Here is a 25,968-nt window from a genome sequence, read left to right as displayed (position 1 = left end):
ATCGCTCGTGTCATCTAGTTAGTCACACACAAGGATGGCGGTCTCGATACGGACGTGAACGCTGAATCAACAATGCGCCGTACACTCAGGATGATGCTGTCCATACATGTTGGCTTACACAGCCGTGAATAGCCGTGAGAAGAGCGCCTTCAAGCCTTGGTCGGAATGATGTCTTCCGGGTGTTCGCTCTTCCACCACTGTGTTTGTAGAAGGGCAATAGCAAGAGAACGAGTCAGCAATCTTTCTCGGGATACAGTCACGACTTGTTTGCCATTTGAGGCCCGACTCACCTCTACACTCCTTCGGATACCCTCTTCGACGCTAACGATGGGAGAGTAGCCCAGCGCTCTACGCGCCTTTTCAATGTTGTAGTAACGCGAGCTCGCCGTGTACGTCACCTTGTACTTGGTGAATTGCGACTCTCTACCCGTCAACCATGAGAACGTCTCGGCCCAGCCGGCCAAGGTAAGACCCCAATCCTTGGAAAGCTTCCACACCTTGTCTTCAGGCACGACGTGGCCCATGCCTGCCCACAGCGCACGAGGGAAATCCCAAAAGGGGACGGGCTGGCCGTTGGTGATGAAAAAGGCCTCTCCTGCTACTGGAACGGATTCTTCCACCAGCGGGAACTGATCGGGCAGCGGATTGCCTGGGCTGACCACCTCCGGGTTCATCATGTGGAAGAATTGGTCGTACTTGTTGCGAATCACGGGACGCACGTTGAGTTCGTGCTTGAGCGTCTCGGGGCTGAGCGTCGTGGCCAGCTTGCGCGCATAGTCGGTGGATCCGGTAGGGGTGTCGTCTCTGGCCTCGCTGGTAGGCACCTCGCGTTGCGATTCGAGTTCGTCATCCGCGAGCACCTTGGACGAGATCATGACGTCGCCCAGCTTGTCGGCAGCGTATCCGGGAGCATCGAGCTTGTCGGCTGCGAGCAGGTGGGCGTGAACGACGTTGTCAACGTAGGTCCAGTCAAAGAGGTTCTGGTTGTCGCCGATCTGGAACTTGGTCCTTCCCGTGGAAAGCACATTGAAAAAGCCGGGAAGCGCTTGTCGGTCGCCAATGCCAAAGATGCCGGCAGGTCGCAGAGCTACAGTCTTGAGCTTCCCGGGTTGTTTGTTGTTGGCTTCCAAGACAAGTTGTTCCGCCTTTGCCTTTGTGTCGTTGTAGGCGTCAAGGGGCTTGGTGGGGTACGGAAGGCGCTCGTCGACGTTGATCAGGTCGTTGCCGTCGTACACCACACCTGCGCTCGATGTAAAGACAAGCTTGGTGACGGCAAGTTCGGGCTTCTGAGCGACAGCAATGACGGTCTGCGTGCCGACGACATTGACCTTGTGGTAGATCTCCGGACCGAGACCGGCGACAGGGCTGGCCGTGTGGTAGATGACGATGCCTTTGCCAGCACCCGCATCGATGCCGGCCTTGTCGCGGACCTGGATGAGCGCTTCACGCAGCGATGCCTCAGAAGTGATGTCGCCCGTGTAGTAGTCCACTTTTTCGATGGGCTGTCGAGCAGCGTGCAGATCAAAGACTGAAACATGCTTTTCGCCACGTTGACGCAGAGCTAGAACGAGACGCGAGCCGAGGAAACCAGAGCCACCAATGACAAAGTGTGCCTCTCCCGAGGCTGAGGAGGTCGACATTGCTGCTGCTGAGAAGAGAAATGTGGCGTGTGATGGTGGAGAGGAGGATGCCAAGCCCAAAAAGATAGAGAAGGGAGCGCCCTGGTCGTGATAGTTCCCGCGCGTGCAGCGTTGGGTTGCGTGTGTTGGTTCGGCTTCTCCGCAATCGCCTGATTTTGCTTCTAGAGACGCACGAAAAAGCGCACCGAGATAGAGAGGCTAAAAACACCCTTTTCTTCCAACCGAGAACAGCGAGAGCGAACCGCGCGCGTCTCGCTCCTTCGCTCAACTTTGGTGCTCTCCAGTGTGTGAGACCGTCAGGCACATCGACACACGCGAGTTTTCTTTCTCCTTGGACTGGCCACGAGGACGTCCAAAAATAGAGGAGAGAGAGCAACCGACACGCATGGACCAAGACGAAATTGTGCATATATTATCCTCGTGCTGTACTGCGCTGTGCTGTGCTGTGATGTTGTTGCGCTGCGGGTCGAGAAGTTCAGACGAAACCAAGCAACACTGCAAGAGGACCCGAGCCATGCGAGGCCAACCTGCTACTTCCACCTTCGTTTCATTTTGTTGGCTTGCAGCCCCTGTTCGAAACCGTCACATGTTCAACCCGTTCCGTTGCTTCAGCTGCTCCTGCTTCATCTGGGCCTTTGGCGGCGATATCCATTCCCACACGCCTCTCTTTGCGCCTCCATTCATCCAGCATCGGGCCATCCGCAACCTTTGAACTTCGTCGGACAACCTCGCGAGAAGCGTGGAAAAGCAGAAGCTCCAGTCACCATCACCCTGTGATCGTCGCCGCTTGCCAAGCTGGTCTTCCTGCCTTCCTATCGCCTGCCTTCCTACGTGCTTACTTGCCTGTCTTCCAGTGTCAAGTGTCGTCAGCATGTCGGCCGCAAGCGATATCGAGGAGCCGCCTCCTCCAATCACGGTCCTCTTGTTGCGATCACCCGTCTCCATGACCAAGGGAACCGATCCGTTTCACGACGCATTCGGTTCCTTCTGCCTACCATCGTTCGCATCCTCCGCCCTCGAGTCCGGTACATCGACACCGCTGCCGAGCTTGTCAACCAGTGGGAAACCGTCGCTATCCTCTACGTCAGAGCATGGCGCCCTTGACCTCATCAGGACGGCTCTCACGCAGCAAGCCGCTGTTGGAGCAGCAACTACCACCACCAAATCCTCCACAGATCACAGCACATCATCTTCCGCATCCACAATGCTGCCGCTTTCTGCGACTGGCAGGCGCAAGGGCAAGTTCATCCACGATCAGCCACGTCTCATGACCCACCACCTCTCGTACCCTGCAGATGCGCACGGCGAAGAGATCGAGATGGAATACTGTGTCACCTCATTTCCTATCCTAGCTCACACGTTTGTCAATCAGGACAAATTCGTCGATCGCCTCTTGCATGGCTATCGCAAGCAACCCGACGACATTGGGGCGCCATATCGCGGCATGATCGTTACGAGTCAAAGGGCCGTCGAAGCATACATTTCGGCCGGCGTCAAGGCACAAGACGTCCTACGTTGCAAAAACAAGACCTCGTCCAGCTCTCCCACCCAATGGAATCGCGTCCCCTTCTTTGCTGTAGGGCCTGCCACCCTGTCAGCATTACGGAGCGTACCGCTCGCGCCCTGGCTGCGTCCGCGCCTCGTCATGGGTGGCGAAGCCACAGGAACCGGAGAGACGCTGGCTCGTTACGTTGTGCGTCACTTTTCCTCGCCCTCCATCTTGGATCAAAACTCAGACTTGCGCGCAGCTGAACAGGCGCCGCCGCTTCTCTACCTCGTCGGCGACAAGAATGCCTCCACGATACCTGATATGCTCTCGCAGACATCACCGCCCACTGGTCCCATTCCCTTCGAAGAGCTGCAGGTGTACGAGACAAGTCCGGATCCTCACTTTGCTGAGGGTTGCGAAGTGCTCGCAAGGACGCTTCCTTCGGTGGTCTCGAGGCCTCCCAGTCGACGACCCAGTCATGGCAGCATGCATTCGCGCACCGGCAGCAGACGTCCGAGCGCTGGGAGCGCCGCTTCCATCGATCGTCAAGCCTCCTCAGGCAGAAGCGCGAATCCAAGCCGAAGGCCGAGTGCCGACGATCTGCACGCAAACGCGCACGCCAAGCACGGATCCTCGAATCTGAGCCATGTTCCTTCCGTCGGCACGCCTCTCGGTGTCAGCACCATGACGTCTACAGAAGCAGCAGCCGCCGCCCAGCCACGTCTCGACAACCTCGCCATCCCCAAAGCTGGCGGTGGCTCGCCTCAGATGATGGCGTCGCCCGCCCACATTGAACCCGAGGCTATCAATCCTATCGAAGAGGAGTCGGTGCTGCGGCTATTGCGATCCAAGGTCAAAAATGCCAGCGCTGGGGACGGTGGCAGTGCCAGTTACAACGCTGTGCTTCAACGTATCGCTCGACCGGATTGGATCGTCTTCTTCTCGCCCAGCGGCGTCAACTATGCTTTGGACGAGTTCCGACGTCGTAAATGGCTGCCACCGCAGGCAGTGAACTTGCGACAGCAGCAGGAAGCAGAACAGCAACTCGGCGCCAACCCGACCCTCACCTCGCATGCTCCCGCATCCGGAAGAGGCCCGACCACCACCACCAACGCCAGCAGCGGCTCGCGCAAGTATCCACGCATCGCTGTGCTTGGCAGCACCACGCGAGCCTGGATGGTGGACAACCTCGGCATCGAGCCAGATGCCGTTGCTTCCAAGCCTGGGCCAAAGGAGCTGAAGGATGCCATCGAGGCGGTCGAGCTGCGACTTCGAGCCAAAGCGTAGCTAGACCTCTTTTCCTCTTTCTATCGCAGCGCTCGTGATCCTCCGCCCGCCGAACCGCCCTTCTGTCTCACACTGCACCTGCAGCCCTTCGCATCCCTGTCGCATCAGCCTGTTCTCCTGCAAGCAACCGCAATCGCATTCACTGACCGTTTCAGACTCTCGTCCCTGCCATCGAATACCACCAAAGCGGCCCGCTGTGTGTGTGTGAGTGCGAGAGGCGTACGTAAGCCAAGGTGCCGGTGCTGACTCAGCCTCCAGTCTGTGACAACCACTCAGCAATTAATGAGTGGCGGCTGTGATCCCACAGTGTGAGTGAGAAAGGGCGTCGCAAGGTGGTTCGACACCTCAAAGCGTGCTTGGATCATCAGGCGAGGCAACAAAGTCATTTCAGCCGAGGGTGAGGCTGTTGCTCACGGATGGTTAGTAGCTCTCCCGCCGCCTGCCATCTTGCGACTCGCGACTCGCTCACGCCATCAATAAGACAGCGCTATCGCTGCCCAGCAGAGCATGAATCAGCTCAATCAGTTTGGCCGTGTGTCCACTGCAAGACAGTTTTTGCGCGCTGAGCGGCTTTCAGCACTCCACGAGGCTCGTCGAAGGCCAGGTTGCACCCGGACCGAAGCGCAACGTCAAAGATCATCTCTCGTATACATACACACTCACGCAGCATCCGTCAATCTTGTCCTGCCCTCGAGCTTTCGCGATCGCCTTTCGTGACTCCCTCCCGCTAACGTTCGGTCTTTTGTTCTATATTCCAATTCATCCAACGTGCCGAACAGGCTTCGAGCCAACATGAACACAGGTATCCTGCCACGGGCTGGCAATCGAGTTCTCGACGTCAACCCCCCTAACGCCGACATCCATCTGGGGCGATGGGGAAGTGATTGGGGCTGGACCATGTTCTGCCTCATGGCCGCTTCAACGCTGGTCCTCCTAATCTGGTCATTCGTCGTGCCACAAAACAGAAGGGGTCTCCACTATCTGCTCACCGCCGTCGTCGCCATCTCGACCATTTCGTGGTATTCTCAGGCCAGCAATCTCGGCGCTGCACCTATCACGGTGCAATTTCTCCGCGACAGCCCGCACGGCGGCGGCTACGCAGGCTATCCGACGCGTCAGATCTGGTATAGTCGCTATGTCGACTGGACGCTCACCACGACGCTCTTGCTGCTCAGCTTGCTCCTCGTGACCGGACTGCCTCTTTCGATCATCTTTATCACACTCTTTTTCAACGAAACCTTGATGATCGCTCGCAGGTGTTCGCATGTGCTGCATTCTTTTACGTCTTGTACCACATCTTTTCTTCGGGTCTGCGCTCATCTCGGCGACTCGGGCATGGGTTCGGACGTGCCTTCCTGGCGGCTTCAACGCTGTTGGCCTTCATCTGGCCCATGTACGCCATCTGTTGGGCCTTGAGTGAAGGCGGGAACGTCATCGGTATCAGCGAGGAGGTGTGTACTGTTTGCCTTTCCCCCTTTTACCGCCTGATGGTTCCTACGCTGCTCTCATCCCGATCATACGGGCGCTTTGCTTATCGTCACCTTCCGCAATGCAGTTCCTCTGGTACGGTCTCTTGGACCTCTTATGCAAGCCCATCTTTGCTTTTTTGCTTCTCTTCATGCTGAGGACGTGCGACTATGGTGCCCTTCGATCGTTGACCGAAACCGAGATCGAGAACGACGAGCAGCGACGCGGCAACGTGGACAAGGACCACGAGGGCATCGGTTCTTCGTCCGTCCAAAACATAACTGCAGCGAGATCAGCTCCTCATTCCGGTCCAAACCCTCCTCCTCCTCCTCCTCCTCCTCCTCCTCCTCCTCCTCCTCCTCCTCCTCCTCCTCCTCCTCCTCCTCCTCCTCCTCCTCCTCCTCGTCGCACTCCTCCGCCCCATGACGCTCCTCCGGCCATGATGACGTCCTCTTCTCCGGCCTGATCGTGCGCGTTTTCAACTGTAACCACATCCCTTCCGTCCCTCAGCCATTTGTATCTACCAAGTCTCCTGGCACAAATTTGCCTATGTTCGCCTTCCTTGCCTGCTTCAGTCACATACCAGGCTTCAGATTCTTCAAGGATCGCGGTGTGAAGTCACAACTCCTGAACGTGCTCTGTGTGTAGCTCTCTGCGGTGTAGCTCGTCGGCATGCGTCAGCTTGAGGAATTGTCATGTCGTGACCGGCGAACCCAAGGCTCAGCTCGAGATAGACCATGACCTGGCAGATCTTGAGCTACCGGAACGGGCTTCGTGTCCAGTCTCGTTATTTGGGTGGCGACGTCATCGCGCGAACGGGCAGACGACACAGACACGATCCAGTACCCGGTTGAAAGCCGCCAAGGGACTGCAAGAAAGCATCGTCACTTTCCTAACTTGAAAAACGTCGTAAAAAATGATTAGCTAGGCTAAGAAAAGTGATATAGGCTCGAACGATCAATTGACACCAGTCCTACATCTTTGCATTTCCTAGTACATCAGCATAACTGAACGTCGCGGTGGATATTCGTAACAAAGAAGAAAATGTTCGTCGAGCCTGGCCCCCTGTCAACCTGGAATAATTTGGGTCAACTCACAATCAAAAAAGAGGGCCTTGAATAGCAGATGTGGTCGCCAGCTCGCAAAATGAATCCGTGTAGACATATTAAAATCATGAATATCCTTCGCTGGAGTTTCACGACGGAAAAGACTACATCCATTTGAATATGAAAGTTCAAAGTTCCCATTTGGGAAGAAGACAGTTTTATATCAACATTTCGCGTTACTCTAAGTTTGCTATAACGACAAAAGCATAGAGACCGTTTAATTGCAACTTCTTGATTGTCAAAAAAGAACGTACGGCTCAATTTTCGGTGCCCTCATGTCAAATGTAATATACTCTTACGTGGCTTCGTCAAATTTCTCCGAAGCTCATTAGTGAAGTTCCACGAGTAGTTTCGTAGGGTTAGGGGACCCCAATCCGAGATTTGAAAGGTTCTCAGAACAGGAGCCTTTTACGTATCTCTCTCTACCTTAACTTTGTCCGCATCAATAATCATTCGAGTGTAATGAAATTCGTTGAAGATTTTGTGATAAGCACGCTTTAGGGAAAGAAGGATTTGTGATTTTTGAAAGCATGTCACTGTAACGAAGAGGAAGTCCCAATTATTACGATAGACAACTTATCAGCTTTGTACGAAATAAGGGTGATTACTTCGAACGAATCGAATTGGTTCATTTAGTTGAAAAATGTCTAACCATTCTGTGGTCAGTTATCAAATCTTCCTCGGAGAGGACCCTTTCATTGTCCGTGAATCTTTACAACTAGGACAGAGCGCGCAAACAGAGCCTGCAGACAGCTAATTCAGTCGCCGCCGAATGAAAATTCAAGAGAATGGACCACGAGGTCAGAAATAGCCCGAATCTTTGAATGCGAGCGAGGGCCGGTAGAGGTGCCTGGAGTAAGGAGGAGGAAGAAGCTCAGAATCAGAGCTTTGCCAGGTCTTTGAAAGTACGAGAAGACACAGGTTTCCTATCAAGGCCAAATCTACATAATGAGGAGAGGTGCGATGGGAGTACCGAGCCAAAAATGTCTGGCCCTCGCAAGATACCGACCGGTATGACTTGGAGTCCAATCGCGTCACTGACCCGAGAGACCTATAATTAAAGCGATGCAAACAACAAGGTGCTCAGAAGGCCAGTGTGCAGTGTGAAGGGTGGGCCAGAGACTGTTGACGAATGATGCAAGAATCGCGTGGGCAAGCGTACGAATGGTCGAACAAGCACAAGCAAGAGCAAGAGCAAGAGCAAGAGCAAGAATAGCGGAGGCGACTTTATGCCGAGCTAGAAAGCCAGATCTGACACCAACACACGCAGGCGGAGGGACCCAGCCGAGATGCGCGCGCGCTTCTGTTCTGCTTCCGAGTGGAGGCGGGGCAGAGATAAACACCGCTATCGCCTTGTGCTGCCGGGAATGTTTTCAAGGTGAAATGCAGAAAGATGAAAGAGATCGCGAAGCTGGAAGAAATTTCGATATTTTTCTTCTTGTTTGTGCTCTTCTCCTTATCGAAAGATGACTAACCCCACCTCTGTCTCTTCACCTTTTTTTCTACTGTCACCACGATCGACATCCGTCTCCTCTTCCTATAATCACCATATCATTCGGACCAACATTCGACAGGCAGAATGTCGGCAGCTCCACCAGGACGAGTGCAGCCCGCTGCGGACTTTAATCCGGCATCGTATGGCTCAGTGATCCCAGGCAGCTCCTCTTATCTCGAACGCAGCTCGACTCGCAGCGAGACTCAGGACAGCATCGACGAGGGGGACTATGACGGTGCCACTGCACCCAGTCAAAGCGGTATCAGTCAAGATGGCACCGAGGACAACTCGTACACGTTCAGCCGCGATCGCGATGATGTTGATGGGGACGCTAGCATCCTCGGCATGAGCATGTTGAGCGACTTTGCTTCTATCTTCCACCCCAACGAGTACATTACGGCTCAGCAGAGGCTTGACGACCACGATCGAAGGAGCGACTTCGAGTCGTTCGACGAGGAGCGTCAACCCATCCTTTCTTCTTCCTACCACAGCCAAAGAAGGCAGTCTGCATCTGCGTTCTCGCATCGTCGACCGTCGGCGGTCTCCAGTCTACGTCCTTCGCTGAACATCCCGCGCAGGCCGCACCTGATTCCCGAAGAAGACGTGCTCCCCGAAGGTTCGGCGTGGTCGAAGGCTGGCACGGAACAGGGAGATGTGAGCGGCATCTCGATCCGTCAAGCGCTCGTCGATCCGTCCACTACCCCCGGTTCCAACCTCGGTCTGATCCTCATTGCTGTCAGCCAGGTGGCCTACTCGACCATGAATCTCTTCGTAAAACTTCTAGACGATCGAGAGGGCCAGCAGCAGGGTTCCCAGGCGATAGGCGCGCTAGAGATCGTCGGAGTCGAATGCCTCATCATCTGGATCGGGTGCATGCTCGCCATGTGCGTTGCAAAGACGGAACATATCCTGCTGGGTCCACCCGGTGCACGAGCGCTGTTGTTCGCACGCGGCATGTTTGGCTTCTCCTCGACACTGGCGCTGTACATTTCCTTACATTCCCTTTCGCTTTCGGATGCGACTGTCATCACCTTCCTCTCGCCACTCGCTACCGGCTTCTTGGCTCACGTTCTGCTGCACGAGCCATTTACCGTCCGCGAACGCATCGCCGGTGTCCTCTCGCTCGCAGGCGTGACGCTTATCGCCCGACCGTCGTTCCTGTTTGGAGACGATGCAGGCGCAGGCGTTCCCGAAGATGGCGACATCGAGATCCCACAGGATGGGTCGACGACGGAAGCAGCACGTATTCTTGGCATCTTCGTTGCTCTAGCTGGAGTCGTTCTTATGGCAGGTGCGTGGGTCTGCCTACGTCGAATTGGCAAACGTGCGTCGACGTACCACTCGATCTCCTATTTTTCGCTCTGCAGCTGGGTCTCGAGCTTTGCAGCCATGTGGGTGCTTGGCCAACCGTTTGTCTTGCCCTCTTCGACGCTGTCGCTGTTCCTCTTGTTCAGCGTAGGGTTGTTTAGCTTGTTGGCTCAAGTATTTCAAACGTTGGGGCTGCAGAGGGAATCGGCGGGGCGCGCAGCTACCATGTCGTACCTCCAGATCATTTTTGCGCTCACTTGGCAGCTGCTCCTCTTTGGCTCTGTGCCCGATTGGGTCTCGATTGCGGGCAGCCTCATCATCCTGGCTAGTGGTGCCTGGGTAGCGCTTGCAAAAGAAGGTGATTCGGCTCCCATGCATTGATTCGGTCGTGTCTCTTCGTGCTCCTCTCTTTCAAGACAAATGTTCTCGGTCTCTTTGTATGCAACTGTATGATACCCATCTCACATGCACATGTTCGCACAAATTTCAAAACAAGGTGTTCGCTGTGACATTGCATCGTCATCACGCTGAGCTCGTCTTGGCTGGGTGTCCCTTTCTAGCAATGCGCAAACAGTCCTGTTCGAGTTGTCCATCGTCGTCGTCAGGGTTACTGCTTCGAACCGTGTACACCTCGATGTGGCTGTCTCGCAAGATGTTCTGACTCTGACAGTTGACAAAGTCGTCTGGCTCGGTTACTCCCTGGAACACGCGTCGGATGCGCAATCTGAAGCCGATCGAGCTGCTCTGGCGCTCGTTCGACAGCGACGACGGTAAAAAGCTGGGCGGCAAAACGTAGACGTCGTTTTGCTCGTTGAACTGCAGGATACGCTGTACGCACGGCAAGTTGCCTGACAGACGCTCGGAGCACGGTTCCATGGTGGTGTAGAGGTCTAGATTGAGCGTTGGCGCTATTCGGGCTCTGCCTTGGGTTGATTTGTAGTCGGAAGAGAGCTTGTCGAGGGCGCACTGCTCGGCGTGTGTGTTTCCGGGCAGCTCTCTCGAAAAGCCCGTAGCAAGGATTTGCGACGACGGCGATCGAGTGGTTTCGTCGCTGGTGGTGCAGATGACGCAGCCGACGCAAAAGGCAGCATCGGTGGGTGGAGATTTGTCTGCCTCTCTCAGGGCTGTCAGCATCATCGAGTAGTGACGCGGCAAGCGGCCGACGTCGCTGCTGTTCGGCAATGCTGCTGCTGAAGAGCTGTTGAGCGGCGTCGAGGCAGCTCTGCGAGCTTCCCACTCGCGCCTCCACGTCCCGTACTCGCCTTCGATACCTCCATCCCTCCACACGGCCCAGCTGTCCCTAATGCGGAAGGCAATAGCAATCGGATGGTCGAGCAAGATCTGTCTAAGTGGCGGGGAAGGATGGAGTTCGGGCAAGATCATATCGCTGAGCGTAGAAGAGCGCCTGCGGGGTTTGTTTGTGCTGCGCTGCCGCAAACCGGACTTGTTCGAGCCGACCGAGGTATTGATGGGCTGAAGCAGTCGATTGGCACGGATAGCCAAGGGTGAGGACGACTCCGAAACAGCTAAAGGTGCAGGTAGTCGCAAAGGCTTCTTGGAGAGGTACTCGGTGAAATAGTAGTAGAAGCCTCCAAAGGCGAGACCGATGGAAAAACCCACAATGATCTGGGGTGGCGAATGGTAGTGCAAATGATGCCTCGAGTAGCAAGTGAGGAGGGAGATGGACGCGATCAGTACCATGGCTAGCGCATGTTCGAAACGCCTCATCGAGTTGATCAGTGAGCGAGGCTTGACGAGCGGGGGCCGATTGAGGTAGAAATGTGCTAGGAAGAAGGCAGCAAAGAAGCCGAGGAATTGGGAGTGGGAAGAAGGCATTCCGTATCCTGCGCCAAGACGATCCGTTGGTCGAGGCTGTTTGATGAGACGTTTGAGCGCCCAATTGAGACCCTCGCAGGCCAGCTGGCCGATGAGCGCGTTGATGAACGTCAGCTCACGACGAAGCAGTATGATGGTGACATAGGAGCAAAGCAGGAAGATGGGCGAGAGCGTCACCAGAGCAAAGAGCTTTGCGAATGTATCCGAGGGGTCGTACTGCACGTGAGTGAGACCAAGCGAGGCATAGTTGCTGGGGTCGATGGCGCTCGTCCCCTTGGCCATGGTTGCGCTTGAGCCGAAGATCGTGGCGCTGCAACGGATGGCGATGTTATGACGACGACGACGACTACGAAGAGCGGTGATCGTGGTGTAACGGTTGAAGCACAGAAAAGGCGCTTTGCCAGAGTGTCGTGTTCCATTCAAGCTTTCGGCAGTGGTCCGAGCTCGACCGACGGAAGAGAACACCTCCACCAAATGAAATTGACAACAAATATTTATCAATTAATTGTGACACAAAGAAAAAGGCACCGAAAAAATGAGAGACACGGCGCAGCGCAAGTAAGCGAGCGAGGCTCGAACCCTTTTTTTCTTTCTGTCTTTCTTCACGGCAATTGATATCCGTTTCCGACGCTCAGAACGGTCGCTCTATCTTGTCACATTCGTCCATCTCAAGCATCGGCCATTGCTCCGACACAGGCTTTCCTCTCTTTGTCGACAACCATCGTCACCGACGCCGCCATACAACCGCAGCAATGCCAAAGAAGGGAAAGAAAGGATCGCGTCCAGCAGCGCAACACAACGACTCGTTGCGTAAAGACATTGAGGTGAGTTAAGTCGAGCAGTTCGTCTATACCAGCGAGTAGCATCGATTCGCTGACCATTGCTTTTCTTTCGGCTGAAACAGGTAAATCAAGATGTGCCAGAGGTCGGGGTCATTGACCCTTTTGTAGACGACGATGGATTCGACATTGCCGATGAGCTACTCGCTGCCCTGGATGCACGAGATGCCCAAGAAGCAGCAGCATCAGACAGCAAGCAGCCAATTCCCGCTGCATCAGCAGCTTCCGATACAAACGCAGGCACCCAGCACCAGGGTCTCAGAGGAGCAGGCGAGCGTCTTATGAATGGCTTGCGGCACCATAATAATCACAGTGACCACGATGCGTCCCCGGCCTCGGATCCCGACTCTGCTGCTGCGGCTGGAACAGGGCCAAATACGGGCCGAAGGTCGAGCATCCGTAAACTGTTTGGAAGCAGTTCCAAGAGTCCCGAGCGGCCACCTCTAGAGAATGCTGCACCAAAGAAGAAGGCCAGCCGTCAACAACAGCGAAAGGCAAGTTCAGCAACCCAACACTCGTTCCTCCAATTGCACGTAGAGTCTGACTGTCTCTCTGTCTTCACCGCGAAATAGGACCGCAAGGCAGCCGAAGTGGCAGAGATGCGCAGACAAGCTGAGGAGGAAGTCAAGCTCGGCGCGGGCAAGCCTGACGAGGCTGCGATCGAGCGACAGGGCATCTCAGCAATGTGTGCCGCCCTGGGCGTGTCGATGCACGAGATCACACCAGACGGACACTGCCTGTACGCCGCCGTCGCCGACCAGCTCAATCTGCGCAAAAAGCTCAACCCGCCGACAGACTACAAAGCTGCGCGCCGAGCCACCGCGCAAGAGATGCGAACGCACCCCGACGAGTACAAACCGTTCATCTCGGATTCGGACGAACACATGGCGGGCATTGTCAACAAGGAAGCAGGCACGCTCAACAGCGAGCAGGCGCAAGAAAAGTATTTCTTGGACTACTGCAGTGCTGTGGAGAATACGGGAGTTTGGGGTGGGCAGCCCGAAATCTTGGCGCTGTCGAGAGCGTTTGGCACGCAGATCAATGTGGTCCAAGCCGGGGTGCCCGTGTTGAAAGTGGGCGAGGGAGAGTATGAGGGAGAGCCGCTGTATATTTCGTGAGTTTGCGCGCCACTCGCATCATGATAGGATCTGGAGAAGGAGCCGCTGACCGAGTATGGCTTTTGTGCGTTCTACAGATACCACCGCAAGATGTATGGTCTTGGCGAGGTAAGTTGCAGGATTCTTTCGACACTTCAAATCAGGAGCGTGGCACTAACATGTTCTCTGGACCCCACCTTCTGCGACGCACACAGCACTACAACTCGTTGCGTCCTGCGCCAACGGCATAACCAACTAAGATTCCTCCGCCTACATTTCCATAGTCTAGCATCCACATTGATGAGGAGTAGCCAGCCAGCCAGCCAGCCAGCCACCTAGCGGTCTAAATCTTGGTAGCAGGAGTTCTTCAGGGCCGCTCGCCATACACATAGCAACATGGAAACGTCGACCCTCAAACAAACATGTCAGTCTGTGTGAGCGCGGTGAAGCAACGAGTGCAGAGGCGATGGATGCTCCTGATGAGATCGCGACCGTGCATCAAGCTGAAATGCGAGCATACACCCCGAGAATCCGGTCACGGGTCTGCACTGCATACTGCATATCCACCTACGCGCGGGGTTGCACAAAACCCAGTGCGAGCGCGGGGGCGGATACGCAACTCGAAATTAATTATCTCTCAATCCAGGGCTTGAGGGGCTGTGCTCGCACCACCACCACCAACAGCAGCACTACCGAATCGTTCAACATGGCTCCAGTAAGCATCACACCCCCGGACAAGTCCTTCCGCGTGCATGCTTGGGGCCTGCTCGCGGGGAAAGTCGTGCTGTGCATGGCGGCGCTCGCCGACGGGCACTACGTTGCAGTCAAGCTCGGCGCATTCTTTGCATTCGACATGCCTGCGATTGCGCTGTTCTTCATCATCGCACATCGCAACATTAGCTTCGAGCGGGGCGTCGCCTTGCGCTACACATTGCCAACCGAAGAGTTCCGCAGCATGATCCGATTCCGGCCCATTCTCGATGCCGATGGCGTGAAATCTCATCTCACAGGCCTCTTCGGTAACCTTCCTGGATTGGCAGCGGCACTCATGGCATTCGGTCCATACCACCCGGCCCTCGCAGCCGCAATCTGGGTGCTCATAGTCTTTACTGCACTTATCACCTTGTATACCTCGCTGAACATGGCTCTGGCGCTGAAAGCTGGTCACAGGGCTGCCAGGCTGGCGAAAACCGAGGATCCCCCGCTTTCGACAAGGTGCTACCCATGTCACTGGACCTGTCTCGGAAGCAGCAGTGTTAGGAAGGAGGAGGTCTGGGCCAGGAAAGCCGCACCTGGGGCGGAAAAGGACCAAGGCGCTGTTTACGAGCTAGCGGTGCGATACAGAAAGGACCACTTCAGGTACAGGGCCGACAGGGCACTCGTACCCATCAGGAAGCCGCTACGCATTGTCATGTAACGTTAACGTTAGCTGTAACTTAGACACAGTTCATAAGGTGTTTCAATCTTGGCCGACAGGACAGGTCGAGACATCCCCAGAGCCAAGCGATGCCCCAAAGAAAAAAAACCGGGATGTTCGATCTGCGCTCCCTGCCTCACATCGCGAATGAATCCATGTCGCGGAAAGCAAGCGCTCGCAACCGTCTCTCTCCGTCCACTCGTCTCCCGACCATCGCCACAACACCGCTCCAACCTCTCTTTCGCCCCCCACAGGAACCGACCTGAGTGCAAAGTTCCAAGGCAGGACGCACACACCCGCACACGACTGCCAAACGCAGAACGAGAAGATTTCGAACGATGCAGGAATTTTGTGGGAAAGAAATGCTGCGGGACACTGACAAAGGGACAGACAATCGGCGGAACCACAGAGTGAAAAAAGGCTTGAGAAAGAGGCAAAGATATCACTGCCACCTGATCCGATCCTTAACCATCCGTCGGATCCGGGCCGTTTTTTTTGGGTTTAGGCAGTACCGTTCTCGACAGCACGGGCGTAGTTTCTAAGGATGGAGTCGACATCCTCCATGGTCTGCTCGCGCACATCGGCCAGCTGCTTGATCTTGGCGGTGACCTCCTTAACCTGCTGCTCGGTCAGGCTGAGCTCGAGCTGCTCACACCTCGACTTGACCGCGTTCCAGCCGGTCAGGCGGTGTCCGATGCTGACGTAACGGCTCATACCAAAGTCCTCGGGACGGATAATCTCGTACGTCGATGGGTTGGCCAAGATGGCCTTGGCGTGGATGCCCGCCTTGTGGGTGAAGGCGCAGTAGCCGGTGACGTAGTTGTTGAAGGGCACCTGGATCTGAACGGCTTCGGCGACGAGGTTCTCGACTTCACGCAACGCCTTGAGGTTGTACTTGCTCATGACGTATTCGCGATCGGCGGTGTACATGCGTGCGATGAAGCCACCGAGCGAAGGGATACCGTTGCGCTCGCCGATCCCGAGCACGGATGTGTCGACGTGGGTGGCACCGGCCTCGAGCGCAGTGTAGGCGTTGGCGATGGCACAGCCCGTGTCGTTGTGGAAGTGGCACTCGATGTCGCAGCCGACCACGCCACGCAGGGTTCGCACCAAGTCGTACACCTGTCTTGGGTTGGCGACACCGACAGTGTCGGCGATACCGACACGGTTGACGCCGACCTTGTCGACGGCCTGGTAGATGCTGAGCAGATCGACGAGGTCGGAGCGGAACGAGTCCTCAGTGGAGAAACGGATCTCGATGCCCTTGCTCTTGACAAATTGGATGACCTCGATGGCGGTCTTGGTGATGTAGGTCATGTCCTTGCCATGCGAGAACTCACGGAGGAACTTGGAGGTGCCCATGACGACATCGACACCGTCGACACCAGTCTCGACGGCGATCCTCGCATCGTCCATGTGGCATCGAATGTGGGTGATAACCTTGGCCTTGAGGCCGAGCTTGCAGATGGCCTCACAGTCCTTGCGGGACTGCTCGGAAGCAGCAGGGGAGGTCAACTCGATGCAGTCGACACCAAACTTGTCGAGCGCCTTGGCAATCTTGATCTTGGTCTCGGTGTCGAAGAAGGCATTTGCGAACTGCTCGCCCTCCCTCAGGGTGGACTCGATGATCTTGAAGTTGGATGTGTTGCTGAGAAAGTCCGAGTAACGCGTGTTGAAGGGCTGCACCGAGCCGGCGTTGCCATTGTCCTTGTTGGCGGCGACGCCGTTGGTGTTGGGAGCCGAGGTGTCGATGGGCACGTGGGTGTCCGGCGCAGTGCCGTTGACGTGTTGAATTGTGCCGGGTTCAGAGTGGTCACACATGGTAGCGTCGGTGAATTGGCGAAAAGTGATATGATGGTTGATGGGAGAGAGGAAGGAGAAGATCCGCAAGAAGATTGACTGACTCACTGACTCACTCTCTCGCTTTCGCTCTCGCTCTTCGCAGTCTGCTGCCCGCAGAAAAGAGGCGACCCAAATTCCATCCTAATTTTTGAGAAGAGAACAGAAATCTCGGTGAATCCCCGAAGTTGCAAATGGAGAGTCACAGTGCTGCTCGCCCGCATAGACAGAGCGTGATAATGCACGACAGACGACACACTCGAAGGAATTCCAAATCCACACACTCACTCCAAAAGCGAGTCAGAGCCAGTTCAAGATCGGAGTCCCCGCCAAAGAGCACACAGCGCGAAGGAAAATGCGGGTTGTAAGCTGCTTGCTGCCCGCTAGTCTAGCCTGCCTCCTCACGCTCTCAAGTGTCACACTTGCTTGCCCACAGCACAGCCAGCGCGGCCAACTGAGCATCCATTCTTCGGAACAGAAGCCGATGAGCGGGCGGAACCAGGCCACAGGAGAGCTTGAGTCTTGAGCTTGAACTTGAGCTCGAGCCTCGGAATCGCCATGATGAAACGAGGAGTCGTTCGCAAACCAATTCAAATCAAATCAACTTGACTTGACTGGCTGGCTCTCACTGAAAGAACCAAGAAGAAATGGAGTGTGTGCCTTTTGCCTTGCTTTGCTTTGCGTTGCGTTGCGACGCGCTGCCAGTGTAGTCCGGATATGAGGAGAAAACTCCCGCCTCGCACCTCTGTTGAAAGCCGAGACGAGCGAGCGAGTCACCGAACCTGGCCGCCAACTGTCGTTTTCTTTTCGGCCAACCCCGCCACACACACACACTCTCTCTCTAGCCTACTTTCAGAAGAAGAGCAAACGAAAAAGATTTTCTTTTCGACCTCTATCGTGCGGGTTGAGTTGGCGCAAAAAAAAAACCTCCTTCATTGTTGCTGCTTGGCTGCGTCATTCGGCTGCGACAACCGCTCGACGTCTTCGTGCTCAATCGGAGGAGCAATCGTTGATTCCGGAGTTTTTAGTCAACATGTTACGTCGTCTTTCCTTCATCATCATGGTTGCCGTCCAGGACGATTCGCATATCAACTCGCTCTGCTCCGAACGGAAGAGTAAACGTTCTATCTTGTAAAACTCGGGTGACATTGGTGGCACTGGATTCTACAAAGCAGAGCCTTTTGGGCTTAGAGCTCCTCACGATGAGCCGACGAGTGCGACCTCTCCTCGATGGTCGCACCGGCCACACGAGGGCCGTGGATCCTTCTCATCAGCGGCTCGTTCTCGGCATGCGAGTCGATGTGCAGATCCCTCTTCTCCGAAGCCGAACGAGGTGGGATCACACGCGCGAGGCCTCCATGGTAGTGCTCCAACTTGTCGGTGAAGGTGTTGAGCTTGTCGCCCCAGTTGTTGTACCAGCTGTAGTCCGAGCCGTTGTTGAGCGTCTTTGTGATCGAAGTCAGGTCGAGCTGCAGGTACGACGAGATCCACTTGCCGATCCATGTGTTTTCGTGCGAGCCTATCACCGACGAGCGGCGTTGCTGGTAGCGCTTGTACTGCTCGCTCCACACGTCCTTGGGTTTGGCTTCGTGGTAGTACAGCCCCACAGAGACGCCCGAGTGGCCCGTGGTGGACCAGCCCAGGTGCGCGCGCCAGTTGACGATCGACGACAGCCACACGGTGTAGGGGATCTGGTTCTTGAGCTTGGACAGCTCCACCGCTCGCTGGATCTCGCCGTCCTGCACGTCTGCGATGCCGAGTCCCTTGCCGATGATTTCCGTCTTGATGTAGGTACGCAGGTCGGCGTCGGTGCGGTTGGCAGCGGCGACCCACTTGCCTGTCTGCGCAGCCAGGAACTCGGTCGAGCGCGTCGCATTGAGCAGGACGTCAGGGTACCAACCGTAGAGTGCCTCCTCGTCCTCGCTCCTTTGCAGGCCCAGCGTCAGCCCACCGCACTCGTGGTCGGCCACGCTGAACACCACCGTCTCGGGCTCGTGGGCGTTGTTGGCTGCGTTGTTGTCCACCCAGTCCACGACAGCATGCACCATCTCCTGGTACGCGAGGATGTCGTGAATGTGGCCGATGGGGTCGTTGTTGTGCGCAGCGTGGTCGATACGCGCGCCCTCGATCATGATAAAGTAGGGCTCGTTCTGGTTGCGAAGCCCGTTGAGTGCGGTCAAGGCCATCTCCTTGAGACTCGGCTCGAGCGTCGCGTTTCGGTCAACCTCGTAGGCCATATGTGAAGCCGTGAATAGCGCGAGCGAGGGCAGCTTCAACTTGTTGCCGCCTTGCAGAGCATCAAAGTCGGTGCGGTTGTTGACCAAGTTGAAGCCGCGCTTCTTGGATTCCTCGATGAGGTTGCGCCCATCGGTGCGGATGCCGGGCTTGGTGGTGTTGGGCAAGAAGTGTCGCAATCCACCACCCCACAGGATGTCGACTTGGCGGCCGAGCATGTAGTTGCCGATCTGCTGGCTCGCGATCTCGTCCTCGGCATCGCGGTCGTCGATGTGCGCCGAGTACGAAGCAGGCGTAGCGTGCGTGATGCGCGAAGTCGTCACCAGCGCGGTGTTGTATCCTTTGGCCTTGGCGCCTTCCAGGACAGTACCACACGGCTTCTTGTCCGAGTCGACACCGATGTAGGCATTGACACTCTTGAGACCGCACGAGTAGGCAGTAGCGCTGGCAGCCGAGTCCGTGACCAGCGAGTTGGTCGAGCGCGTACGGACCTCACCCACCAGCAGCTTGTCCAGCGGCAGCGTGACGTTCCATCCCTGGTGCTTGGCCGTCTGCAGGAACTCGCGCGCAAACGTCTCCGAGGCCGGTCCAAAGCCGTCAGAGATCAGCTGGATCACGTTGGGCTGCTTCTTGTGCGCGTTCCACTGGCCGTTGTTGTTGGGAGCAGCCGTGGCGGTGAGCGCCAGGAGCATGATGGCTCCCAGCTGAGCAAAGATGCCTTGCAGCTGCATTGCTTGAATGCTGTTGTCAGAGGTAGTGGTGGGGGAGGGTCGAATGTTTGGTGAGAGTTGCTGGATGCGGGCCCAAACTCTAGCGTCGGGCAGCTCGCTCTTTATAGACGGCTCTCACAACCACATTCGGCAATCGTCTCTCGCATACCGTCGGTGCTCGTCAAGGGATGCAGCTTCTTCCGTTCTTCTCAATCGGTACACCGGCGGGATTCCCTCCCGAGTAGCGATTCAAACAGAGAAAGAGCACGTTCTTGGATTGTTGCACAGGAGATCCTTTCTGCTTCTTGCTCTGGTCTTGGCATGGGAAGAAACGCAATCTAGGAACGTCTTGTTTCGTACGCCACACACGTGGCAACTGGCAGTACACACACGAACAGAGAGAGAGAGAGAGAGAGAGAGAGAGAGAGAGAGAGAGAGAGAGAGAGAGAGTTTACATCAGTGTTCATTGCTAGACGGAGTGCACCGGACTTTCTCTTTACAAGGGCAAGGGGGGAACGGGTTGGGGGGATGTCGTGTGTCCTATACTATCGCCTTGGCACGGTGGATGCATAACCGTCTGGAGGGGAACTGCAAATTGAGCCTCCGAGAGGGCACGTTCTGCGTTTCTGTTTTGCGGGTGCTTGGCTCTTGGAACAAGAAGTGGTGCCACCCATTTTGCGGCAAGCGTGTCTACCGATACCGCCGCTTTGCGTGCCAAGGGGGAAGGGCGGAGTTGACAACGAGCAGGGATCTTCTGAGCTTCGAGACGAGGATGGCGCACAAAGACGTTTGGAGGGTGTGAGTGTGTGCGTTAGTTAACTTGCAAGCGAGGTTTTTTCTTGGCAGGCCAGACAGGCGGGAAACAGAGAGGGTCGAAAGAATGCCAAGAGCTGCAAAGACCTGTCGAGTTGAGCCCACGTTCTCGATTGGCCGCCATGCACCCACCACCTTCATCCCCGCCTTCCCTTCCCTCTTCCTTTCCTTTTCAGGGTTCTGCAGGCTCTTGTTGGCCGTTCTCAACCCGCCCTCTGTCGGACCTGTCGCCCGCCTTTGAGCGTTGTTTCATGCCTTCCTAAGTCTTCATCGAAGCTTTTGCAAAAAAAACGGCTGACAGAGAGCCGTGATGTCGCGTGTGCAACTAAGCCCGCTCGACGCACCCACTTGGCACACCGCTCAGCTACTCCTCCATCAAAACCAGCTGTTCCTGGTTCTCTCAATAAACGTGGGCTGGAATGAACACACCTCGCTCCTTTGACACTGACCGATCAGACGACAAGAAGGCATCAATGAGTACGCTGGTCGTCCACCTTCTGGCTAAATTCTTCTCTCTTGTGCGATGGTGGCCGTGAACACACATTTTGACCTCTCCCAAGTCGTGGGTTGAGAGTCAGGCTTCCACACTCCGCAGCTTGCTTCGCCGCAACCAATCAACACGAGATTGCCCGATGGTCAACCGGCCCGTATCGCGGACCGGCGGCATTACCTCGAACCTCGAATCCAAGTGCCGTCTCGAGTCACCAACGGCTCCTCAGAACTCATTCGATCCTTCGCTCCCCTCGTTGCTGCAGGCTTGGGTCCGAAAATCATCCTCCTCACTCGAGAAGCAAGCGAGATGCCAGACCGAGCCAAAGACCGAGAGGGGCCCGAATGTTGTGTGCTCAAGATTTCTATTTCCATTAAACCACTGACGCAGCTACAGACTCTCGCGAGTCATTGTCGCTGGTAGACTCATCTCAACGACGAGGCGGAGGCGGAGGCATGGCCCTTCCATTCGCTGCCCCAGCCGGCTTCGGCGCCACAGCCGGTCTAGCCGCAATAGCCGGCGCCGCAGTTGGTGCGCCATTGCTGCCACCACTGTGACCATTACCCGCAGCGGCAGCAGCAGCGTTTTCCGCCTTCTTCTTGGCCAGCACTGCCGCAAATCCACCAGGCGCACCCAGCCCAGGCATCACGGATACGGGAGCAGCACTCGCATCAGCCTGAACTGCAGCAGGGCGTTCATGCGGCTTGCCACCCGCAGGCGTCGTCCTGACTGCCGGCTTGGGCTGCATCACCGGCTTGGCAGCGACAGCTGGTCGGCTGCTTGTCGTCGTCGTTGTAGAAGCTGCGGCAGGAGCAGCGGGGGGTGCACGCTTGACAGGCAGCGCGGGTGCCGCTTTGGGTTTGGGCGGTGCCTGCGGGATCAGCTCGAGATAGTTGGAAGGCGCCCAGCCCTCGATGCCATTCTTCTTGACCAACCACCAGCCCGAGCCCGTCTCGTCCTTTTGCGTCACTTCCACCACGTCGTCCTTCTCCAGCGCCATCTCACCGGCGTTTTCGGTGGCGAACGCGTAGAGCGCCTTGTAGCGAGGCACCTGAGGTTCAGCAGGTGGCGGAGCTGCGGCTGCGGGAGGTGGTGGCGGAGGTGGGGGAGCAGCACGACCCGCACCGGCACCTCCGGCAGCACTCGCGATAGCTGCAGCGGGACGAGCAGCAGCACTTGTTGCAGCCGCACCAGGAAGCTTGGCTGGAGTAGGAGTCGATCGCGGAATAGCACGTGGCTTGGGCTTGTTGTTGGCGTTGGACGGACCACCAGCGCGCAACAACTTGCCCTGCGTAATGGGACGAACCAGACCCGGCTTCTTTTTCGGTGCAGGCCTCGAAACGCTGTTGGCGGGTTCACCAGAGCACACAGAGACGGCACTGCTCTTATAAACATCGTCCTTCTTGACCATCTCGTCCTTCTTGAAAGTGATCTGCGCCTTTTTGCCCTTCTTCTTGGAGTACTCGAGACTGTTCGAAATGATAACGTTGAGCGCACCGTTGGTCCTCTGCAACAGATGCGTCACCAGCTCCGTCTTGAAGTAGCACGAGAAGATGGGATCTGCCTCTTCGCTATTACTGACGTTGAGCACCACCCAATCATCGCGCAAGTTGGACAGGCCCACGGCCGAGATGGAGCCAAGGTTGATCCGTCTCTCGGTCGTCGTCGACACCTGCTTGTTGACGAGCTGTGTGACCAGGATGTAAATTGCTTTATCGGTCAAGATGAGGAATCGCGGACTGCGAACGCTCGAACGGCCAAGACGCGAAACGAGCAGCTGGATGCGGCTGCTGAACGCCACGGTCTCCCCAGGAGCCATGCCTGAGGCTTGTCGGAGCATCTGCCCCTCGGCGCTTCCTCCGCCTTTGCCGTTGGATCCGCCGACATCGAGATAGTCACCCATGAAGCGACGCGAGCCGAGCAGACTGAATCTTCTGCGCTCTTTGCGACCGGCGAGCACCTGGTGCCCATAATCTCTGAGCTGGATGTACTGCAGACCTTCCTTGTTGTTCTTCCACATGCGCTGGATGCGTCGGGCGCACTCTTCCTTGTAGCGGAGGTAGTTGCGGTAAGCGCGCTGGATACGCATGGCCATGTTGTGCCAGTATCGATCGCGCATGGTCTCGAGCGCAAACAGCGTTTCGGGGTTCTTGATGAAGGCCTTGGTGACGCCCATCTGCCACTCTTCGCGTGCAATGCCCGTGTCCGTCAAGATTCGCTCGCAACCGCTGCGCGCATCGCCTTGCCAAGTGTACTCGCCTGCGTAGGACGTGTTGGGTGACAAGAGATGGAAACGTTCCACCATCTTTTCGAAGGTGTTCCTGTACGCGAAACCAGCACGTCGCACGCGGATGTTTTCCTGCAGACCGAGGTACTTGATCTGATGGAGGATAGCCTGATTGTCGTACTCGCTGGGGCTCTTGTTCTGATTGGGCTTGATAGTACGGATGTACGACGGCTGTGCACGCATCAGGTTCTCGACCAAAGCGTTGGCGCTGGCCTTGATGCGGTCACCCGCGGTGGGAGGACGCTTCTTACTGTTGGGGTCCGGGCGGTCGGGGAAGAGCTTTTGGAGGTACGAGTTGGCGCTCGAGTCGACGAGGTCGAGGATATCCTTGAGCAGCGAGTCCTTGTTCTTGTCAGTCATGCCTTGGACGTTGTACATGACATCGCCGGCATAGTGCTTGATGAGAAACTTGGTGCCGCGCGAGTCAAAGTGCGGGTTGGACGAGAGCATGCCGGTACGCTGGATGAACGAGTTGTCGGCGGCGGTGGGGTCGGCGTGGGCAGTCGCACAAGCATCGTTGAGAGCGGAAAAGATGCCTGGAGGACGCTTCTCCTCGATCAGGTCGCACACGATCTTGTTGTTGAAGTACTTGATCGGCGTCCACTGAATCTGTTCATAGGCGTACTCCTCCTGTTCCTTTTTGAGAGTAAGTTCGATGAAGATCTGCTGGAGCTTCTCGTTGACGTAGTTGATGCAGAGCTGCTCGAATGAGTTATTGTCGAAGATCTCGAAACCGTAAATGTCCAGCACACCAATGACGTTGGCACTCTGCTCTCTCGGATTCATGGATTGGTTGATGCGGTCGACGATCCAGTCAAACATGTTGTTGTAGATGGCCTTGGCGAGGGCATCGCGAGTAGCAGCGGCTTGGGTGGGGTTGAGGGGCACCTCGTAAACGGAGCCTCGCCTGCCACCACGCTGTGTCTCCATGATGCGTTGGGTCAAGGCCTTGGTGACTTTGTCCGCGTCGACTTCGAGGAGATAGGCGACAAAGTCTGGCACGCCTGGGTCCGCGATCTCTGCATTGCCTTCCTGATTCTCGACGTACTGGACGTTGCCGATCCAGAGAATGGCGGCGATCATGCGGAAGATGTTGTCCTGCTCGTCGGCAGTGAGCCCGATGGTGTTCATGGCGCTGATGGTTTCCCTGTAGTCGGCGTGGTCGTCGATGCCGTTGACGTCGAGACACTGGCTGTTGGCGGTGTAAGCGTACGCTTCGGGGCCTTGGATGCCGTAATTTTCGCGATGGGCTGCGGAGGCGGCTTTGGTGAATTGATAGAAGATGTGGAAGTTGCGCTCATCGCGGATCTGCTGAACGACACGGTTCTTTTCGAGGAGGTAGTTGGTGATGTTGGCACCGATCGGTTCGCCGTGCGAGTTGAACATGATCTCGAGGTACTTGCCGTGACGGGACGAGTTGTTGTTCCTGAGCGTCTTGGCACACCCGAAACTTTCGAGGAGCGGGTTGGTGGCGAGCACCATATCCTTGACATCCTGGATGCCGCTGTTGGAACCACCGCTGACGGCGGCAATGTACTGCATGATGCGCTTGGCGGCTTCGGTCTTGCCGGCACCGGATTCACCCGAGATGATGACGCACTGGTTTTCCTTGTAGGCGTTCATGTTGTAGTAGGCACCTTCTGCGATGGCAAAGACGTGCGGTGTCATCTCGAGACGATTCTTGCCGCGATAGGACTGGAGGATGTCTTCGGTGTAGATGCCCAGATTGCGGAAGGGGTTGACCGAGATGAGCACGTTGCCAATGTACGTGTAGATCTCTGCATTTTGGAAACGTTTCTGGAGATTCTCGTTGATGGCTTCGTTGGTAACCTTGGAGAGCAACGTCATGTCGGAGACACCCGCTTGTGCCTTTTTGAAGCCTTCTCGCCAATCCGCTTTCGCGACACCACCTTTGGAGGGTGCTCCCCCTGATTTGGAGGGCGGTGGCTTGGAAGCCGCGCCTGCCTTTTTGGCGCCTGCCTTCTTCGAGATGGCCATGGCGAAAGGAAGTGGATGACGATGCCGTTGGCGTTGGCGTTGACGATGACGACGAGGGACCGATTTTGCTCAGCGAGCAAGCGAGCAAACGGTAAAGACAGCGGCGTATCCGAGCGTGTGAATCAGAAAAGGGGACGAGCACCTCTCGGATGGATCCGACCGAATCGAATGGATGGCAACGATAGGAAACCCTCCGAGTGATTGTGATGGGAGAAGAGGGCGAGCAAGGATGGAGGGAGGAGAGCGAGAAGCAAGCGCCGTCGTGTGAGAGAAGGAAAATGGAGTGAGCGGTGGGTCGATGATACGCACACATCCGATGGCCGGGTCGCAATCGCAGCCAGCCAAGCTAGGGTCCAAGGACCGACCGAGGCGTCCCACGCTGTCCTGTCTTCCTGGCCTGTGCCTTGCGCCTGTGCGTGGGTTGCGCTTTGCACGCGTGGGCGACTTTGCTGAGAGGGTCGCGGTAATTGCTTTCATTTGATCGCACCGCCGCACAAGCACCGCCAGAGAGAGAGAGTGGGAGAGAGCGTATGTCAGCCAGGCGCAGAGAAACCGTCAGCAAAAATGGCTGTGTCGGCATCAGGATAAGAGAGAAAAAGGAGAGTGGAGTTGGAA

The 25,968-nt window shown here is 56.2% G+C and overlaps 10 protein-coding genes across 10 annotated transcripts; 5 read left to right on the top strand and 5 right to left on the bottom strand.

Annotated features, from left to right (window-relative positions):
* Positions 1-149: 149 nt before the first annotated feature.
* EX895_001575 (uncharacterized protein) lies at positions 150-1,640 on the bottom strand (the record flags this gene model as incomplete). Its single annotated transcript, XM_029882174.1, has 2 exons — positions 150-197; positions 291-1,640. The coding sequence occupies 2 exons, from the start codon at positions 1,638-1,640 to the stop codon at positions 150-152; spliced, it is 1,398 nt and encodes a 465-aa protein (XP_029741029.1).
* An 871-nt stretch (positions 1,641-2,511) lies between these two features.
* On the top strand, positions 2,512-4,416 carry EX895_001574 (uncharacterized protein; the record flags this gene model as incomplete). Its single annotated transcript, XM_029882173.1, has 1 exon — positions 2,512-4,416. One exon carries the CDS (start codon positions 2,512-2,514, stop codon positions 4,414-4,416), a length of 1,905 nt encoding a protein of 634 aa, XP_029741028.1.
* A 792-nt stretch (positions 4,417-5,208) lies between these two features.
* EX895_001573 (uncharacterized protein) lies at positions 5,209-6,349 on the top strand (the record flags this gene model as incomplete). The annotated part of the gene is made up of 3 exons (XM_029882172.1): positions 5,209-5,601; positions 5,673-5,867; positions 5,972-6,349. 3 exons carry the CDS (start codon positions 5,209-5,211, stop codon positions 6,347-6,349), a joined length of 966 nt encoding a protein of 321 aa, XP_029741027.1.
* A 2,219-nt stretch (positions 6,350-8,568) lies between these two features.
* EX895_001572 (uncharacterized protein) lies at positions 8,569-10,173 on the top strand (the record flags this gene model as incomplete). Its single annotated transcript, XM_029882171.1, has 1 exon — positions 8,569-10,173. The coding sequence occupies one exon, from the start codon at positions 8,569-8,571 to the stop codon at positions 10,171-10,173; it is 1,605 nt and encodes a 534-aa protein (XP_029741026.1).
* Positions 10,174-10,314: 141 nt separating this feature from the next.
* Positions 10,315-11,910, bottom strand: EX895_001571 (uncharacterized protein; the record flags this gene model as incomplete). Its single annotated transcript, XM_029882170.1, has 1 exon — positions 10,315-11,910. One exon carries the CDS (start codon positions 11,908-11,910, stop codon positions 10,315-10,317), a length of 1,596 nt encoding a protein of 531 aa, XP_029741025.1.
* Positions 11,911-12,380: 470 nt separating this feature from the next.
* EX895_001570 (uncharacterized protein) lies at positions 12,381-13,815 on the top strand (the record flags this gene model as incomplete). The annotated part of the gene is made up of 5 exons (XM_029882169.1): positions 12,381-12,452; positions 12,533-12,961; positions 13,040-13,581; positions 13,663-13,693; positions 13,780-13,815. The coding sequence occupies 5 exons, from the start codon at positions 12,381-12,383 to the stop codon at positions 13,813-13,815; spliced, it is 1,110 nt and encodes a 369-aa protein (XP_029741024.1).
* A 455-nt stretch (positions 13,816-14,270) lies between these two features.
* EX895_001569 (uncharacterized protein) lies at positions 14,271-14,981 on the top strand (the record flags this gene model as incomplete). The annotated part of the gene is made up of 1 exon (XM_029882168.1): positions 14,271-14,981. One exon carries the CDS (start codon positions 14,271-14,273, stop codon positions 14,979-14,981), a length of 711 nt encoding a protein of 236 aa, XP_029741023.1.
* Positions 14,982-15,482: 501 nt separating this feature from the next.
* On the bottom strand, positions 15,483-16,802 carry EX895_001568 (uncharacterized protein; the record flags this gene model as incomplete). The annotated part of the gene is made up of 1 exon (XM_029882167.1): positions 15,483-16,802. The coding sequence occupies one exon, from the start codon at positions 16,800-16,802 to the stop codon at positions 15,483-15,485; it is 1,320 nt and encodes a 439-aa protein (XP_029741022.1).
* A 1,205-nt stretch (positions 16,803-18,007) lies between these two features.
* Positions 18,008-19,786, bottom strand: EX895_001567 (uncharacterized protein; the record flags this gene model as incomplete). Its single annotated transcript, XM_029882166.1, has 1 exon — positions 18,008-19,786. The coding sequence occupies one exon, from the start codon at positions 19,784-19,786 to the stop codon at positions 18,008-18,010; it is 1,779 nt and encodes a 592-aa protein (XP_029741021.1).
* Positions 19,787-21,498: 1,712 nt separating this feature from the next.
* EX895_001566 (uncharacterized protein) lies at positions 21,499-25,353 on the bottom strand (the record flags this gene model as incomplete). The annotated part of the gene is made up of 1 exon (XM_029882165.1): positions 21,499-25,353. One exon carries the CDS (start codon positions 25,351-25,353, stop codon positions 21,499-21,501), a length of 3,855 nt encoding a protein of 1,284 aa, XP_029741020.1.
* Between the last annotated feature and the right edge of the window lie 615 nt (positions 25,354-25,968).

This window comes from Sporisorium graminicola, chromosome SGRAM_12, assembly GCF_005498985.1.
Source record: "Sporisorium graminicola strain CBS 10092 chromosome SGRAM_12, whole genome shotgun sequence".
NCBI classification, from domain to species: Eukaryota; Fungi; Basidiomycota; class Ustilaginomycetes; order Ustilaginales; family Ustilaginaceae; genus Sporisorium; species Sporisorium graminicola.
This window is presented reverse-complemented; position numbering and strand designations above follow the sequence as displayed.